We start from the raw sequence: 16,657 nt of genomic DNA, 5'->3' as shown, positions 1-16,657 counted from the left end.
TATATTTACTGATCAATCAAACGTATAATATTACACATTCTGCACTTTTCTGCTTATGTCTTATTTTGACAGCTTTCTGAGGATTTATTATATTAATATGTAAACGTGATCATAAGTATGTGATTATTACTTTATCCCCAGAGCTGTTTGAGGTTTCACCAACAATTAGAGCTGCGACTAATAATTACTTTCATAAATTAATGTGGTGATTAAAATCATTAAAATCATCTGCACAGGAAATGGCAGCGCATTACTTTTCATAGTTAAAGCTGCGAACAGTGTGAGAGCAGAACAACACACAGCAGCGTGTGGAAGACGTGTCTCAAAGTTATGAAATGCAACGAGACGTCACGCTGACCGGCTCAGAATGTTCGGCCGAGTGAAAACAATGAGGAAACGTTCTGGAAGTTTCTGTAAGCAGAACAGACTCCTGAACTCCTTCACGTGCACACTCACGTGCACACTCACGTGCACAGTCAGCAGGACACTCACTTGTCCTTCACGTGCACACTCAGCGGGGTCAACACAGGTCAGAGCTGCATTCACTGACCTCTGACCTCCTGACCTGGAGACAACCTCATCACGAGGTCTGCACATGCATGCACACACACACACACACACACACACACACACACACACACACACACACTCTCACACACACGCACACACACAAACACACACACACACACACACGCACGCACGCACGCACGCACGCACGCACGCACACACACACACACACACACACACACACACACTCTCACACACACGCACACACACAAACACACACACACGCACGCACGCACGCGCACGCACGCACGCACGCACACACACACACACACACACACACTGGGAGGTCAGACCACTCAGTAAATCACTGACGGTTCAACATGCTGAGCGTTCATGTCTCCAGCGACACGTCCTCGTCAGGTTTATCAGGTTGAATCATCCTGAGTCTGAACATTTTAGACAAAGTATTTTAGATGAAGTCAAATATCAGTTGTTGTTGTTGTTCAGTTGTCTTCAGTCAGAGGGTTCCTGCGAGTCGTCCTGACTGAGCTCAGAGGGTTTGGAAGTTTTTATCTTTCTACATTTTTAATTTTATGTTGAAATAGTGACGGAAATATTTTTGTTATTTTACGACTGATGCTTCAGGATGAAAACATTTAATTATGTCCGGGGGATCGATGGTTCTGGATCGGATGCTGTCCGTCCAAACTAAGAGGATCTGGAGAGTTAAGTCTCGACATGATTCAGGAAATAAAGGATATAATTGATTCGTGGCACAATTAAAAAATCTAATCTATAAGATGAATGTTGTTAATGTCTGGTCTGGGAAGGTATAAAGTATTCCACGAGTCAGTTAAAGTCATGTGACTCCTGCTGAACGTCAGCCTGACAGGGAGCAGCAGCAGCTCTTTGTGGAACATCTCCACTGAATACTGTACAACACAAACAAAGTCTATCCTCAGAAGGACACTTAAAATTCCTTTAGGCCCTTAATCAGCACGCGGTTCCTTTTTACAGCTCCGTGCTCCTGATTGGCCGAGAGGGCCTGTGGGAGGCTGCAAGCACGCCCTCTCATATCACATCATTTAACGCTCTTTGAGGTCACAGCTGATTCCTATTGGGCTGTAATGGCTCTCCCACTGAGCTTGGCTCTAGTCCCTGCTTTCCCTAGACCTTTGAAGTCCTCACACAACACACACACGCACACACACATGCACACACACACAACACGCAACACACACACACGCACACCCACGCCCAGCCTCAACAGAGGAGGAAGGGGTGTGTCTCTCTGGGTTCCTTACCCTGCAGGTACACCTGGCCTATTAGTCTCACAAATGAAAATGCGTGACCTTTGACCTCCTGCTTTTGTTCAGTCTGTGCTCCTGTCTCACAGGCAACCTCGAGAAAGACGGGAACTCTGCGTAGTGAAAAGAAGAGGAAGAGTTCCTGTTCCTGGACGTGGAGGGGAGTGTTAACCGCGAGCTGGAGTGTTATGAGAACCTTGAAGTCAGAACAAGAGGAAAGAAACGTGAGCCGAGTGCTTACGGGAATATGGCCGCTTCTAAAAAGCTGAGAAACAAAAGAGTTTTCTCTGAAGCCAGACGGGACGAGTAGCGTCTGAATTTACCTTCCAGGAGGACAAAGCCAAGAAAAACAAGAGAAGCAGATTAATCCTTCATCAGCGGCTTCCTCTGCCAAAGCAGACAAACCAGCTTCATGTTCCTGCACAACGTACGATAGAGTGCAATACAGTGAGAATCCTGCTGCCGCTCTACTCTACAGATGTTATGCTGTTTCAAAATAATAATTATGTATTTAAAAGAAATGTTTTTATTCTGGAGAAACAAAAACACACTGTGGGTTTATAGGTCATCATTCTTTAAGAGAAGAAGTGATGAACATAGTACAGCTGTGCACATAGATCCTCTGATAGTACGAGATAGTTATATCTATGGTCTGTAGTATTGTACGACACAAAACATATCTCATAAATACAAACTCAGTTGCAGTGTCATGCACAGACGAGATTCACACACTAACGCAAAGACATCAATCAAAGTCCTGCTGTCTGCACACACACCAGTGTGCAACACCTCACCAGCAGTGAGCACGTCCCGCCCTCCTCCATCAGTGACTGAGGGTGACAGGCTGCGGGTCAGAGGGGGTGGGGGGTGGGGGGGGCCACAGAGGTTATGAACATGTGTGTGCAGGTGTGCTCAGAGAGGAGGAGCCTCACACGTCCTAAGCCTCTGAATATGCAGACGGTTACATAAGTGTCTGAGCAGCTTAATCACAGAAGGTTTTCTGTGTAAACACTGTGCAGTTCACTGGCACTGCTCAGCGCTCACATGCAGCACACACAGCAGAAGAGACGGCGGAGGGGGAGAAACACAGCGAGCCAGAGAGCAGACACAGGGGAAGGTGCGGTTGTGGGAGAGACAACGAGGCCAGAATGTGCCGGACGGGTGCAATGGAAACTGTTTAACTGACAAATATGGTGAGACGGAGGTCAGAGTCACAGCTGACCTGCATGTGTCTGTGGGAAAGTTAGTCTGAGCTCTGATCAGCTGACGGCCGGTTCAACACAGACGTAGCTGGCAGGGAGGATCTTTCAGGGGAACAAAGGAGAGGATCAACTCTAACTCAGTCCCTGCTGCTCCACCACACCCACACTGTCCATGAACAGAAACACCACCAGAACAAAATCACATTCAGTTGGAAGTAGAGATTCTCACAGTATCCCACAAGTGATGCGTTTGTGGTGGTGGTAGGTGTAGGTATAGGTGTAAGTATAAGTGTAGGTATAGGTGTAGGTGTAGGTATATGTGTAGGTATAGGTGTAGGTACAGGTGTAGGTGTAGGTACAGGTATAAGTGTAGGTATAGCTATAGGTGTAGGTATAGGTATTGGTATAGGTGTAGGTGTAGGTGTAGGTGTAGGTGTAGGTATAGGTGTAGGTATAGGTGTAGGTGTAGGTATATGTGTAGGTGTAGGTATATGTGTAGGTGTAGGTATAGGCATAGGCATAGGTATTGGTGTAGGTGTAGGTATAGGTGTAGGTATATGTGTAGGTGTAGGTATATGTGTAGGTGTAGGTATATGTGTAGGTGTAGGTATATGTGTAGGTGTAGGTATAGGTGTAGGTATATGTGTAGGTGTATGTGTAGGTGTAGATATAGGTGTAGGTATATGTATAGGTGTAGGTGTAGGTATATGTGTAGGTGTAGGTGTAGATATAGGTGTAGGTATAGGTATATATGTAGGTATAGGTATAGGTGTAGATATAGGTGTCGGTATATGTGTAGATATAGGTGTAGGTGTAGGTGCAGGTATATGTGTAGGTGTAGGTATAGGTGTAGGTATATGTGTAGGTGTATGTGTAGGTGTAGATATAGGTGTAGGTATATGTATAGGTGTAGGTGTAGATATAGGTGTAGGTATAGGTATAGGTGTATGTGTAGGTGTAGATATAGGTGTAGGTATATGTATATGTATAGGTATAGGTGTAGGTATATGTGTAGGTGTAGATATAGGTGTAGGTATATGTGTAGGTGTAGGTATATGTGTAGGTGTAGGTGTATGTGTAGGTGTAGATATAGGTGTAGGTATATGTATAGGTATAGGTGTAGGTATATGTGTAGGTGTAGGTGTAGGTATAGGTGTAGGTATATGTGTAGGTGTATGTGTAGGTGTAGATATAGGTGTAGGTATATGTATATGTATAGGTATAGGTGTAGGTATATGTGTAGGTGTAGGTGTAGATATAGGTGTAGGTATAGGTATAGATGTAGATATAGGTGTAGGTATATGTGTAGGTGTAGATATAGGTGTAGGTATATGTGTAGGTGTAGGTGTGATGGCACAAAGAGGTGTTGGTCAGAACAAAGATGGCGGCTCCTAAAGAGGTCAGCGTGGATGTTGCTGTAGCATCAGTTACATCACAACTGTATTTCTGAGGCTTCTCTTGATAGAAGATATATATATATATATATATGTATATATATATATATATCTGATACAGAAGCAGAAACACATGTTTCTGTCTTACTGCACAGAACCTGCTGTCATGATGTCACTTTCACAAAAGGTTGACGAGGAAAATAAATGTCAGCGTGGTGACGAATAAAAAACAGCTGCTCAACATCAGTGTGACACACACCTTCCTATTGTTAGCCTCTGTGGGTCAGTATGTGTGTGTGTCCCCTGAATGGGCCCGGGACAGAGAGGTGTGTGTATCAGCTGACTCCTCATAGAAACTCTCGCCAGCTGATGACGAGAAGGACGTTGTCTGTTTCAGTTTCAACTGTGAGTCTCTGTGGACTTGGACACGTGTGCACGGAGACGTGTGCACAGAGACGTGTGCACGAGAGGCTTCACACCTTCACAGTTCATCAGCTCAGCTGTGGAAAGAAAACTAAGTATCGCCCACAGATGTGTGAACACTGAGAGAACTCAGCTAATGTACAGAACACTTTTTATTTTTTAAATGCACAGACAGATTGTCTCCAGGTGTACAGCACATATAAATGTAATTGGTACTTACCTATTGATCGTCAGCAGGAAGTCGGGGGGGACATGAAAGAGAAAGAAAGAAAAAAACATTATTAGTTGATTGCAGCAGGAAATCAGAAAGAAAAACATCTGTTATGATTAATTCTGTGTTTTTATAGCTCACACGGATCTCTAGAGAACACACGAGCTGGGAAGTTATTTTTTATTACATTGGGAACATTTTGCTTTACTGCTCTTAGACGACATCTTATGATCCACCAACGTTTCCCCTCGCTCTGATTGTGTTTCCTATTGACACAACTTCACAGACTCGGCTCAGCTGCTCCAGTACATGTTGACGTATTGTCCTTGTGCACTCGTTATGTATGTATATTATGTTTGTATTACATTATGTATTATGTATATTATATTATGTATATTATATTATGTATATTATATTATGTATATGTTATGTATATATTATGTGTATCATATTATGTATATTATCTGTCTCTATCTTATGTATATTATATTCTGTTTCTCTTCTTATATTCTCTTCTGTCTCTTCTATTCTGTTTCTATCTTCTGTCTCTCTATTCTGTCTCTTCTCTTATGTTCTGTCTCTTCTGTCTCTTCTCTTCTGTCTCCTATTCTGTCTCTTTCTTCGTCTTCTCTTGTCTCTTCTCTTGTCTCTCTCTTCTCTCTTCTCTTCTGTCTCGCTCTTCTTCTCTTCTCTTCTGTCTCTCTCTTCTGTCTCTTCTCTTCTGTCTCTCTCTTCTGTCTCTTCTCTCTCTGTCTCTCTCTTCTGTCTCTTCTGTTCTCTCTTCTGTCTCTCTCTTCTGTCTGTCTTCTGTGTCTTCTCTTCTGTCTCTTCTCTTCTGTCTCTCTTTCTGTCTCTTCTCTTCTGTCTCTCTCTTCTGTCTCTTCTCTTCTGTCTCTCTCTCTTCTCTCTCTTCTGTCTCTCTCTTCTCTCTGTCTTCTGTGTCTCTCTTCTGTCTGTCTTCTGTGTCTGTCTTCTGTCTCTTCTGTCCCCTCCTGTCCTGTCTCTTCTCTTCTGTCTCTCTCTTCGTCTCTCTCTTCTCTCTGTCTTCTGTCTCTTCTCTTCTGTCTCTTTCTGTCTCTCTCCGTCCTGTCTTCTGTCTCTTCTGGTCTCTCTTCTCTTCTGTCTCTCTCTGTCTCTTCTTCTCTCTCTTCTGTCTCTTCTCTTCTGTTCTCTTCTTCTCTTCTACTCTTCTTCTCTTCTGTTCTCTTCTTCTCTTCTACTCTTCTCTTCTTCTGTTCTCTTCTTCTGTTCTCTTCTGTTCTCTTCTCTTCTCTTCTGTTCTCTTCTTCTGTTCTCTTCTTCTTCTGTTCTCTTCTCTTCTGTCTCTTCTCTCCTCTTCTGTCTCTTTGCTCTTCTGTCTTCTTCTTCTGTTCTCTTCTCTTCTGTCTCTTCTCTCTCTTCTGTCTCTTTGCTCTTCTGTCTCTCTTCTGTCTCTTCTCTTCTCTTCTGTTCTCTTCTGTCTCTTTCTGTCTCTCCTCTTCCCTCTTCTCTTCTGTCTCTTCTATTCTGTCTCTTCTCTTCTGTCTCTTTTCTCTTCTCTTCTGTCTCTTTTCTCTTCGTCTCTCTTCTGTCTCTTCTGTTCTCTTCTGTTCTCTCCTGTTCTCTTCTGTTCTCTTCTGTCTCTCTCTTCTGTTCTCTTCTCTTCTGTCTCTTCTCTTCTCTTCTGTCTCTTTTCTCTTCTTTCTCTTCTGTCTCTTCTCTTCTCTTCTGTTCTCTTCTGTCCTTCTCTGTCTCTTCTCTTCTGTCTCTTCTCTTCTGTCTGTTCTCTTCTCTTCTGTCTCTTCTCTTCCGTCTCTTCTCTTCTCTCTCTTCTCTTCTGTCTCTTCTCTTCTGTCTCTTCTCTTCTGTTCTCTTCTCTCTGTCTCTTCTTCTCTTCTGTCTCTTTTCTCTTCTGTCTCTTTTCTCTTCTGTCTCTCTTCTGTCTCTTCTCTTCTGTTCTCTTCTGTCTCTTCTCTTCTCTCTTCTCTTCTGTCTCTTCTCTTCTGTCTCTTCTCTTCCGTCTCTTCTCTTCTGTCTCTTCTGTCTCTTCTCTTCTCTCTTTCTCTCTGCTCTCTTCTCTTCTGTTCTCTTCTCTTCTGTCTCTTCTCTCTCTTCTGTCTCTTTTCTCTTCTGTCTCTCTTCTGTCTCTTCTCTTCTCTTCTGTTCTCTTCTGTCTCTTCTCTGTCTCTTCTCTTCTGTCTCTTCCTTCTGTTTTCTCTTCTCTTCTGTCTCTTCTCTTCCGTCTCCTATTCTTCTTCTGTCTCTTCTCGTCTGTCTCTTCTCTTCTTTCTCTTCTCTTCCGTCTCTTCTCTCTCTCTCTCTTCTATCTCTTCTGTCTCTTCTCTTCCGTCTCTTCTCTTCTGTCTCTTCTCTTCTGTCTACTTCTGTCTCTTCTCTTCTGTCTCCCCTGTCTCCCGCCCTTTCGCCTCCGCCGCCTTCCCCGCTGCGCCGCCAGGTTCATTTTCCGTCCACATTTATTCTCTTCTGATACCCATGTTCTCCGCTCGAGGCTTTCATGGGTTCTATGAGGTTCCACAATGCTTACTAAAAAATAAATACAAGACAAAAGTGTTCCACAGATCAGAAATATACAAAGCTTGAAATCATTGTAAACTTTGAAAACATTTTTTTTTGTTACATAAGAAACATTCAACAACCTTTGTGACAAGTTATTGTATTTACAGGTTGTACAAACAGATGAGACGGGATGATGTCGTACCTTAAGTTTCTTCTTCTTCTGATCGCTTGTTTGTCACGTAAACGAGAAGAGAAACAGTTGGCACCGCACGTGCTCGAGCCCCGACGCGTGCGGAGGATATTATTCAAGGGAGCGTCTCCCAAACATCTCCAGGGACAGCAAGACACACGTGGACTTCACAAACTTCAGTGCATAAACAAAACCATCAAATAACAGGTTGGAATGAAGGTTCTGCGTCCATGTGACTCTGTACGGAGCGTCTTTAAGGCCAAAATCAAGAGATATTTACAGTGTGGCCTACAGGGACATAATGCCACAGATAATAATATTAATGTGAATATGTGGCACACATGCTTATGACCTCTCGTGCCATCTTTTACTGACATTAATTCAAAAGTTGCTTTCCTATGTCTCTCTGCAGCGTCGGATATAAGATTTAAAAATGTCTCTTATAAACAAATCTGAATAAAATACGTTATTAATATCACCAGCGATTCATTGCATCCAAAGAGTTCAGATGATCTAAAAGGTGTAAGTTAGGGAGCGTCAGTTATAAAAATAATATATTTAGATTAATGCGACACCACGGCAGGTGTATTCTGACGGGAGAACATAGAGCAGCAAATGCTTCATCTGCAGCTGCACTTCAACCTACGTCGACCTCAAAACCCCAAAACTCCCACGAAACACTCCACATGCCGAGGCCCAAGCTGCCACTTACTGAGTAAAACAAGTTTCATCCTCCAACAACTCATAAACACACGAGTCAGCAAACCAGAAACACGTCTTTAAACACACACACACACACACACCCTGCAGATCTCCTGCACCTCCTCCCACCTTCAGATCACGTGCTCACACTGCTCCTCCGATTGTCACGTTAGTGCTCGTCTGTGTCGCCTCTCGTTACTTATTGCATGAGCATTTTAAAAGTATTGTAATAGTGTCTTAATATCATTTACAGTAAGTGAAATACAGAATATGAGGCTTCACATTGATTCCCACTGCTGTTCGTCACAGTGTTTGTCCAGATGAGTTCGGGATTATCACAAGTGTTTGTATAACTTGTAAGAATTGTGTTTAATTGCATAAGTATTCACAGAATACACCTGATGCATCTTTACACACTGAGATTAATGAAGGCTCGTCGGGCTGAAGGAAGGCTTGAAGATTCTTTAGAACCTGTTTTTATCATCATCATCAGAAGCTAAATGATCTGCTCTCTGACACTAAAGGTGTTCGTATCATAAGGATGTTTCTTAGACAAACTTTGAGTATAAAATATTTTTGAAAACAGGTAAAAATGTATCAACAAATAACCAAAAGGAGACATCTATAACACTCAGCCACATGTTCATCCCTAAAGTTCACTATCAACCTCCTCAATATATTATATTAAATCCGCCGGTTCCCTACGTGGATCCCGGGGACGAGCGGTCGTCGTGAGGACTCCCGTCGGAGTTCTCCGCCTCGCCCTCGGAGATGGCCTGCATGGGCGCGGGGTACAGTCTGCTACGCGCGCTGTATCGGCTGCTGCTGGCGGGCGGAGGGATCCTGGAGCGGCCCTGCCTGGAGGCTGCAGATGGGGAGAAGGATCTGGGGGAGAAGCCCTCAGCGTTGGCTCTGGGGTAGGGGTTGCACAGCTGCTCCGGCTGCTGCAGGGGAGAGGCGGCGTCCTCGGGCTGCCGGGGGGACTCCAGCAGGGAATCTGCGGGAGACTTAGGAGCGACGGGGCTCCGGAGGATCTCCGTCGCTGACATGCGGTAACTGGACTCTGAGCGGCTGCCCTTCTTCAGCAGCAGCAGTTTGAACTCCTCGTTGGAGGTGCTGGACTTCTTGGCGTTCCTGAGGATGGCCCCGGAGGCTCGGTGCAGGCCCGGCGGGGTCCCGGCGGCAGGCGGGGGGGACACCAGTGAGACCGGGGAGCTCACGGTGCTGCTGGGTGGAGTGTTCCCCGAAGCAGCACCGAGCCGGCTCCTCGCGGTCAGCTCAGCTGAGTCCTTCCGGCCCAACACTTTCCTCTTGGACCTGCAGAGGAGACGTTTCAGTGAGAATAAGACACGCACACAAATACAGATAAAGCAGAAACTCACATCTCACATTTAAATACAAACATGAATTCATTCAATCTATTCTTTCATTTTGGATTGCAAAGCATTTAACGAGATTCATTAATTGATTTTTAAGTCTTTCTGCACGACAAAGCTGCAGGACACACACTAACATTCGTATTGTTCTTTATTTATCACACGTTTCTGTGATGAATGTTTGTTAATAATTAATATATAAAAACCTTTGCAATGTTTTATAAAGCTGCTTCATGCACATTATATTTCTCTTTGGGGAGCCTGTCCTCCCGGATATGTTTGATATATATTTCGTTTGCATGAGTCTGGAGTTATAGGACGTGAAGGGTACTCTGTAAGGTTCCAGACTGCTCACCTGTGTATCATAGCGAACAGATCCTCGGTGGTGCGAGCTTTGCTGGGGGACAGAAACACGCTGTCGTCTTCCGGCTTGGACTCTTCGCTCAGAGACGACTCTGCAGGGTCCTCGGTGGAGTCTGTCAACACAAACATTTAATGTGCTGCCAACACTGTTCTACACCAGAGGAACATATATCCCCATAATGATATTATTTTATATAAGTTTATAATCTCAGATCATATTTAAATGTTTTTCTCTTAAACTTGTGAGTTTTTACTCACAATTTACTTTAATTTGAGAGAATATACACGTTTGTTTCTCGTAACTTTACTAATTTAATAACAGAGAACATTCACATTTAAAATAAAGTATTTTCTCATATATTTACATATATTTTTGACCTCCAGTTGCACAATCTACCTTTACTGAAGTCATCCTCGGCCTCTGCTGCAGACTCCTCCCTGCCTTCCTGAGAGGCTCCTGACGACTCCTGTTCTTCTCTGCTCTCTTCTTCGCTGATTGAACTCTCTTGCGGTGCCTCTGATTGGCCGTCAGTATCAGGCACTTTATCAAGACTGTAGGATCTCCTGGGTGAACTGTGCAGAGCAGAGAGAGGAGGACCTGCTTCTTCTTCTTCTTCTTCTTCTTCTTCTTCTTCTTCACTCTGCTCAGCTCTTTGCTGTATGAGCTCTGACTGCGAGCTGCAGTCTTCAGAGCAGACAGACGTTCCTACTGACTCTCTGCACGTCTCTCCTTCATGCCTGACGTCTGACGCCGGCTCGCTCTCTGCAGGAGCCTCTCTGTCCTGCTGGTCCCTCGCCTCACTCTCACACGCTGCTTCTTCGTCTGCAAGCTCTTCATTTGAGGTAAACACCGACTCACGCAAGCCCTTCAGCAGTGTGTGCTGTGAGCTGTGCAGCTCCTTAGATTCTGTGCAGGAGCGTGTGCTCCTTAAGTCCACAGGGGGGCACTTGAGTGTGGACGTGGTTTTGTCCTCGTGGCTTCCTTCAGGCTCCTTGCTGAAGGAGCGGAGCTGTACCGAGTGCAGCACTGTGGGTGTGATGCACATGGGACGAGGGGTGAACTCCTCGGACTGAGCGCGTTGCTTGTTTTGCTGGAGGATGTGTATTTGGGGCCCGTGAGCTGCAGCCTTGTTGCAGACACTGTGAAGGGCACTTAGGTCGAGGTGGGACGGGGGGATTATTGGCAGCTCCAGGTCTCTCCTGGGGGCTCCCCAGGGGGCTCCGTCCCTGCAGGAGAGCGACTGCAGCGACGACAGCGACGACAGAGACGACTTCCTCTCCGGGACTTTGGGCTTCCTCTTGCCGCTGGACGGTGACAGCGGTCCAGGAAAGAAGGCGGAGGGGAATGAGGAGGTGGGGGTTTCTGACTGACTGGAGTAGCCGCTGGAGGGGCTGGCCAGGCCCGCTAGCTTCTCTGGAGACGTTAGCTTGAAGTCTCCGTCCACTGACGGCATGGAGGGGGTGGTGGCTCTGGAGCCAGACTGGGACGTCTGGGACTCGGAGCTCTCCTGCGACTTGATGCACTCGATAACAGTCGTACCCGTCGCCGTGCTCGAGTTTGACAAAGAGCGGTACGGATCGCTGGATTTCAAATCGTTCAGGAGCCACAGATCTGCATAGTCCGACTGTACAACCCCCTCGTCTTTAAACGAATGTGCGTGTGTGGAGCTGAACACGCCCAAGTCGGGCAGGTCAGCGGAACCCTCCACGCCCCACCCCACCAGAGGAGAGCTGTCCAGTCCTGCAGACAGCACCAGCTGCAGCCTCCTCTCCTTGGAAGACAGAGGACACATACTCTTTGGTTCTGTGTTGTCGGGGATGTGTCCCTCACTGCATATCTTTCTTAAGGATGAACTCCTCTTCGGCGGACATGGCCTCGCCTTTGGTTTCCTCAGAGAGAGGCAGCGCCTCCCCAGAGTCATGTGACCACTGAAGTCAGCCAGGCCGTAGTCAGAGCCGGGGGCTGCATAGTTATAGGTGAAGCTTCTGCTCCCTTCGATAACCGCAGTCAAAGTGCATTGAGGTGTAGTAGCCTTCAGTGTCTACGGAGTAATGAGAGACCGTGTCAGCTTTCTCCGACGGCGGCTTGTCGGAGAAGCTGCTCTCACAGGTGGCCATGCTGGTGAAGCTGGGGCAGCCCAGGCTGCTCTCAGCCTCCCTGCTGGGCTCAGGGTCCGTGTGGGGGTAACTCCACTCCCCCTCGATGGGAGAGCTGACCCCCGCTTCCTCTAATAAGTCCATAGCTGTGGAGGAGAAGGAGCCTGCGCGCTGCGTCCTGAGACCCTGGTAGTGGTCCAGCATGAAGCCGGCGTGCTCGTCGCTGATGTGAGTGGCGGCGTTGAGCGAGAGCTCAGAGTCGCAGTGCGAGGAGCCCGTCAGCAGGGGGGAGGCTGCGGGGGGGATTGTTTCTGACGTCTGTGACGGGCAGGTGGAGCTGCTCCCGCTCCAGTTCCCGCTGGAGGACTGGTGGTCGTCCTTGTGGTCCAGCTGGCCCCCCAGCACGCCTGCAGCAGAGACGGAGTGCACGGGGCTGCTGAAGGTGTCGGAGCTGGAGGAGATCTCGCAGCTGCCCATGAGGGTCTTCCTGGGCGACCTGCAGCTCTGCATCCAGCTGTGCTCCGGACTCTGGTGCGCCAACATGGCCCGGTCGTCCATGCTCTCTTCTTCATCTTTCAGAATCAGCTCCCCAGGTCCAGGCAGGAAGTCCTCAGCGTCGAAGGGGGAGAGCTCCTCCTCGTCGTCGCTGTCGTTCTGCCCGTTGTCGATCATCCGGCTCCCGTCTCGGGGAAGGCTGCGGGAGCGCAGGCGTGCGCCCACAGAGGCGGAGAACATGGCGCTGTCCGGCAGGCACAGGATGTTTCCTGCAGAGTGGGAGAGCGAGAGGGAGACTCCCTGGCCTCTCTGCGCCCTGATCCTCCTCCGAGATGGCGCTCCGGAGATCAAACAGTCTTCTGTCTGGCAGCCCGAGTCTCTGGTGCTGAGATGGCCGGCTAGCTGCTCGTTGGAGGGAGCGACGTTGGGACTGGAGTGAACTATCACGGTCCGCTCTCTGGAACCTGGAGAGTCGTCGGAGTCTGGAGAGGAACAAGAGGAGCATGAACATCAGGAGGTACAGAAGCTGAAACTGCCTTCAGCTTCTGTGACAGCAGGAACCTCCTCCCGTGTTAAAGTCAATACTTCAGCATCGGATGCTCAGTTTGAATCCTGAAGAACAAGCTCTTCACTGCAGCTGCTGTTCAAACATTTACTGATTCAGTTCTCTTGCATTTGTTTTGTGTTTATTATGCGATGTATATGTTTGGCATCATTGTAAATCAGGTTTCCTATCTTAAAGCAAAGTGCATTTAAACCTTTTTAATGAACTTCAACACCAATCTTCTGCTTTTCGGATGTGAGACAATAATGTGAGAGGCAGTTGGAACATTATTTAAAACAATATATAGATGTTAATATTCTATACGATTCATAAAATCCTGCCTCTCATGTAAAAATGTATTTAAGACATTTTAATACCAATTAAGACGTTATTTTTAGATCCACAGGAACCCTGTCGAACTTTCTCTCAAGGATCTATCGAGATTAAAGAGTTCTTTAAACGTATATTTCTGTGTTTCTCTGCGTGTCCTTCCCGTCTCTCTCTTCCTGTCATCTCTACCGTCGGCTAATAAAAACATGAAATGGCCCAAAAATATCTTTAAACAAAGAATAAACTCTGAAAATATCCCTCTCGACTTCATGTCTCTTATATTTATGTCGACGTCCCACAAAGCACAAAGATGCACTACATTATGTTACTTGTTTTTAAAGAACTTCATGCTCACAGAAATCTTTAAAGGTAAAATCTGTTCAGCCAAGATCAAGAATGGTTCATAGACATTATTTATATTATTACAATTTTTGTAAAATGTTATTTTATTTTATTTAAATTGTAAAATATTCTATTTTAGGTTATTTTATTAATCACATACTTTATTGTATTTAAATTCTAAAATTGTATTCGATTTTATTGTTATTTTAATAATATAGTTATAATTTCTCGCTGTTTTACTAATATTACTGTTATAATAGCTTTTAAATCTATTTGATTAAATGGTCATTAATGTTATAGCCTCGCCATAAGATCTTTTTAACATCTTTTCTGTTTCTAAACTTGCTCTTGTGTCTTATTTTCAGCACTAAACTGTATGAATGAGATTTGAATGTCTCTGTTTTACTATAAGCAGCATTGTCTGTGATTAAGAAACACAAACATCACAGCAGACATGTTTCTGCAGGTTGAACTACATTTGAAAGCCTTTGACAGTCTCGGTGAGTTACGTACCTAAATCCTGCTGCACCTGTCGGGGAACGCCGGTGACCGTCCTCCGTCTCCTCAGCTTCCTCCTCCTCTGAAGCACAGACTGCGAGTGAACCAGCGAGCAGCGCACACTAGCATCTCTGTCAAAGCCGACGCCTGCAACAGAGACGGGACATCTGAGGAATCTTTGATGAGCAGCAACCAAAACGAGCACTTGGCTGAACTAAATGAGATGTTGTAGAAACATCTTTCAGGAGAGCAGAGGAGTCACAGGGAGTCGCTGACATTATCCAACGTGGAGAAAGAGTGGAAGCCTTTAGCCAGAACAAGGAAAAGTTTATTACCCGAAGTAAAGATCCTGCTTTCTTCCTCAGTGTGTGTGTGTGTGTGTGTGTGTGTGTGTGTGTGTGTTATATGACTCCCATGTGATGCAGGTCAGGCCTTTCAGCTCCATAGCAATCGCTGGACTTTGCTTACAATGTGCATTTGTCCCGTGGACTGCGTGTGACTCAGCCCGCGTCGGCGTAAGAACTCTTCCTTTGGGTCGATGTGAGCAAATCGGCCTTTCCAACAATCAGGACTCAACTAATTGGGATTCATGTCACAGCCTCTCGCAGTCACAGGCACAAAGACAGAAACAGGCTCAGAGCATGACTTGCACATGGATAGGGATTCTCTGTGACGTCTTTAACAATGATTCCATACTTTTATTAATGTTAATTATTTTCATGTTGGTGGAGCTTACGTGTTACTGTGGGGATTGTTTAATTTATTATCATTATTATTCAGTGGCGGGCCGTTCACACCTAAGCCTTCAGTGATGTCCTACAGTCCTACCTGAATTATTCCCCCTCTTAATACCGTCATTATGACGCCATGGCTCTAGAAACTATACATGTAGACAGAACGCAGTATAACCGGGCGTTGCATCACCCTAACAACAGAGTTATATTAATATTTAGAAACATTTAGTTGTAGCATTCCCAGCAGTACAATGTGCAGCGCCTCTCGGAGGCTGTGAGCCGGGGGTACCGCTCGTAGTTAGTCATTTGGAAGTGGCGGACAAACCCTTTTCCCGGCTGTGATAGGCTCGCTAGCGTCGGGGTTGGCCGTTCTCTTCTCACGATGTCTAGCTTTTCTTGAAAATAGCGTTGTAATTATATCTGCGACCACATCGATCTCTTCTCCTCCTTCAGCCGTTGTGGGTTGAAAACAAACGGCTTGTAGAAATCTACACAAATTAGCTCGTTCAAAGTTTGCTAGCTCTGCATAGCTCGGCCTCTCAATAGTGCGTATCCAATCAAAAGACGTGCACGTGCTGACGTTATCGTAGACCTGCCAGCTGGCCCCGGTGTCGCCAACTCGACATCTGATTGGTTAACGCCACAGTTTTGTCTCCGTTCACTTTAAGCGACAGGCGCTGTTGCTTCTGAAGGCCTCGGGGCAGATCTCTTGGACCCTGGCAACACATCATGCTGAAATATGATTGGATAAAAGCTCTAACATAAAGGCCAGACCTCCAAATCTCCATCTGAGGCTGGAAGCAGCGCAACCAAGAGGAAAGCTATGAAATGAAGAGAATAGACTCTGGGGAATAATTTAATACATATTTGTGGAAAGAATATATAAAAATTAAATGTATATTCTGATGATGTTTAGGCCAGCAGAGAAGGCCTTGCTGGCCCTGACGGCCGGCCCTGTTATTATTTATGTTTATGTTTGTTAACTTCCATGAAATAATAATAAAATACTCTTATTAACTGAGATCGACTGCACTCTCATGTCTGTGCGCTGAATATGGCGACAGTTAGCTTAGCTTAGCATAAAGACTGGAAGCGGAGGGAAACAGCTGGCCTTGTTGTGCTGAATGTTCATATATATATATACATACAGTATATATATATATATATATATATATATATATATATATATATATATTTATATACACATTATATATTTTTCTATCCTCTTGGACAGAACTAGGCTAGCTGTTTCCCTCTGCGGCCAGTCTTTATGCTAAGCTAAGCTAACCGTCTCCTGGGTCTACAGTTTGTATGGGACGCACATCCTAAACTGTTACAGGTTCTGGATCAAGAAATCAAATTAAGGCATAAATCAGACAAAATATATTTTTAAAAATGTTTCTTTTGACAACGAAGATCTAATATAAATAATAAATAAAGAATAAA

General features: G+C 45.5%; 1 protein-coding gene across 1 annotated transcript in view; it reads right to left on the bottom strand.

The window, feature by feature from the left end:
* Nucleotides 1–8,677: 8,677 nt before the first annotated feature.
* Nucleotides 8,678–16,657, bottom strand: part of LOC115004915 (Nance-Horan syndrome protein-like) — a 69,152-nt gene continuing 61,172 nt past the window's right edge. Inside the window, 5 exon segments of the mRNA XM_029426650.1 lie at nucleotides 8,678–9,749; nucleotides 10,164–10,284; nucleotides 10,569–12,171; nucleotides 12,173–13,245; nucleotides 14,493–14,624. Of these exon segments, the coding sequence (XP_029282510.1) occupies nucleotides 9,134–9,749; nucleotides 10,164–10,284; nucleotides 10,569–12,171; nucleotides 12,173–13,245; nucleotides 14,493–14,624 (3,545 nt within the window). The 3' untranslated portion in view covers nucleotides 8,678–9,133.

The sequence above is a fragment of the Cottoperca gobio genome, unplaced genomic scaffold (assembly GCF_900634415.1).
Source record: "Cottoperca gobio unplaced genomic scaffold, fCotGob3.1 fCotGob3_220arrow_ctg1, whole genome shotgun sequence".
Taxonomy (NCBI): Eukaryota; Metazoa; Chordata; class Actinopteri; order Perciformes; family Bovichtidae; genus Cottoperca; species Cottoperca gobio.
The sequence above is the reverse complement of the archived record's forward strand: the minus strand, read 5'-3'. Positions and strand labels throughout refer to the sequence as shown.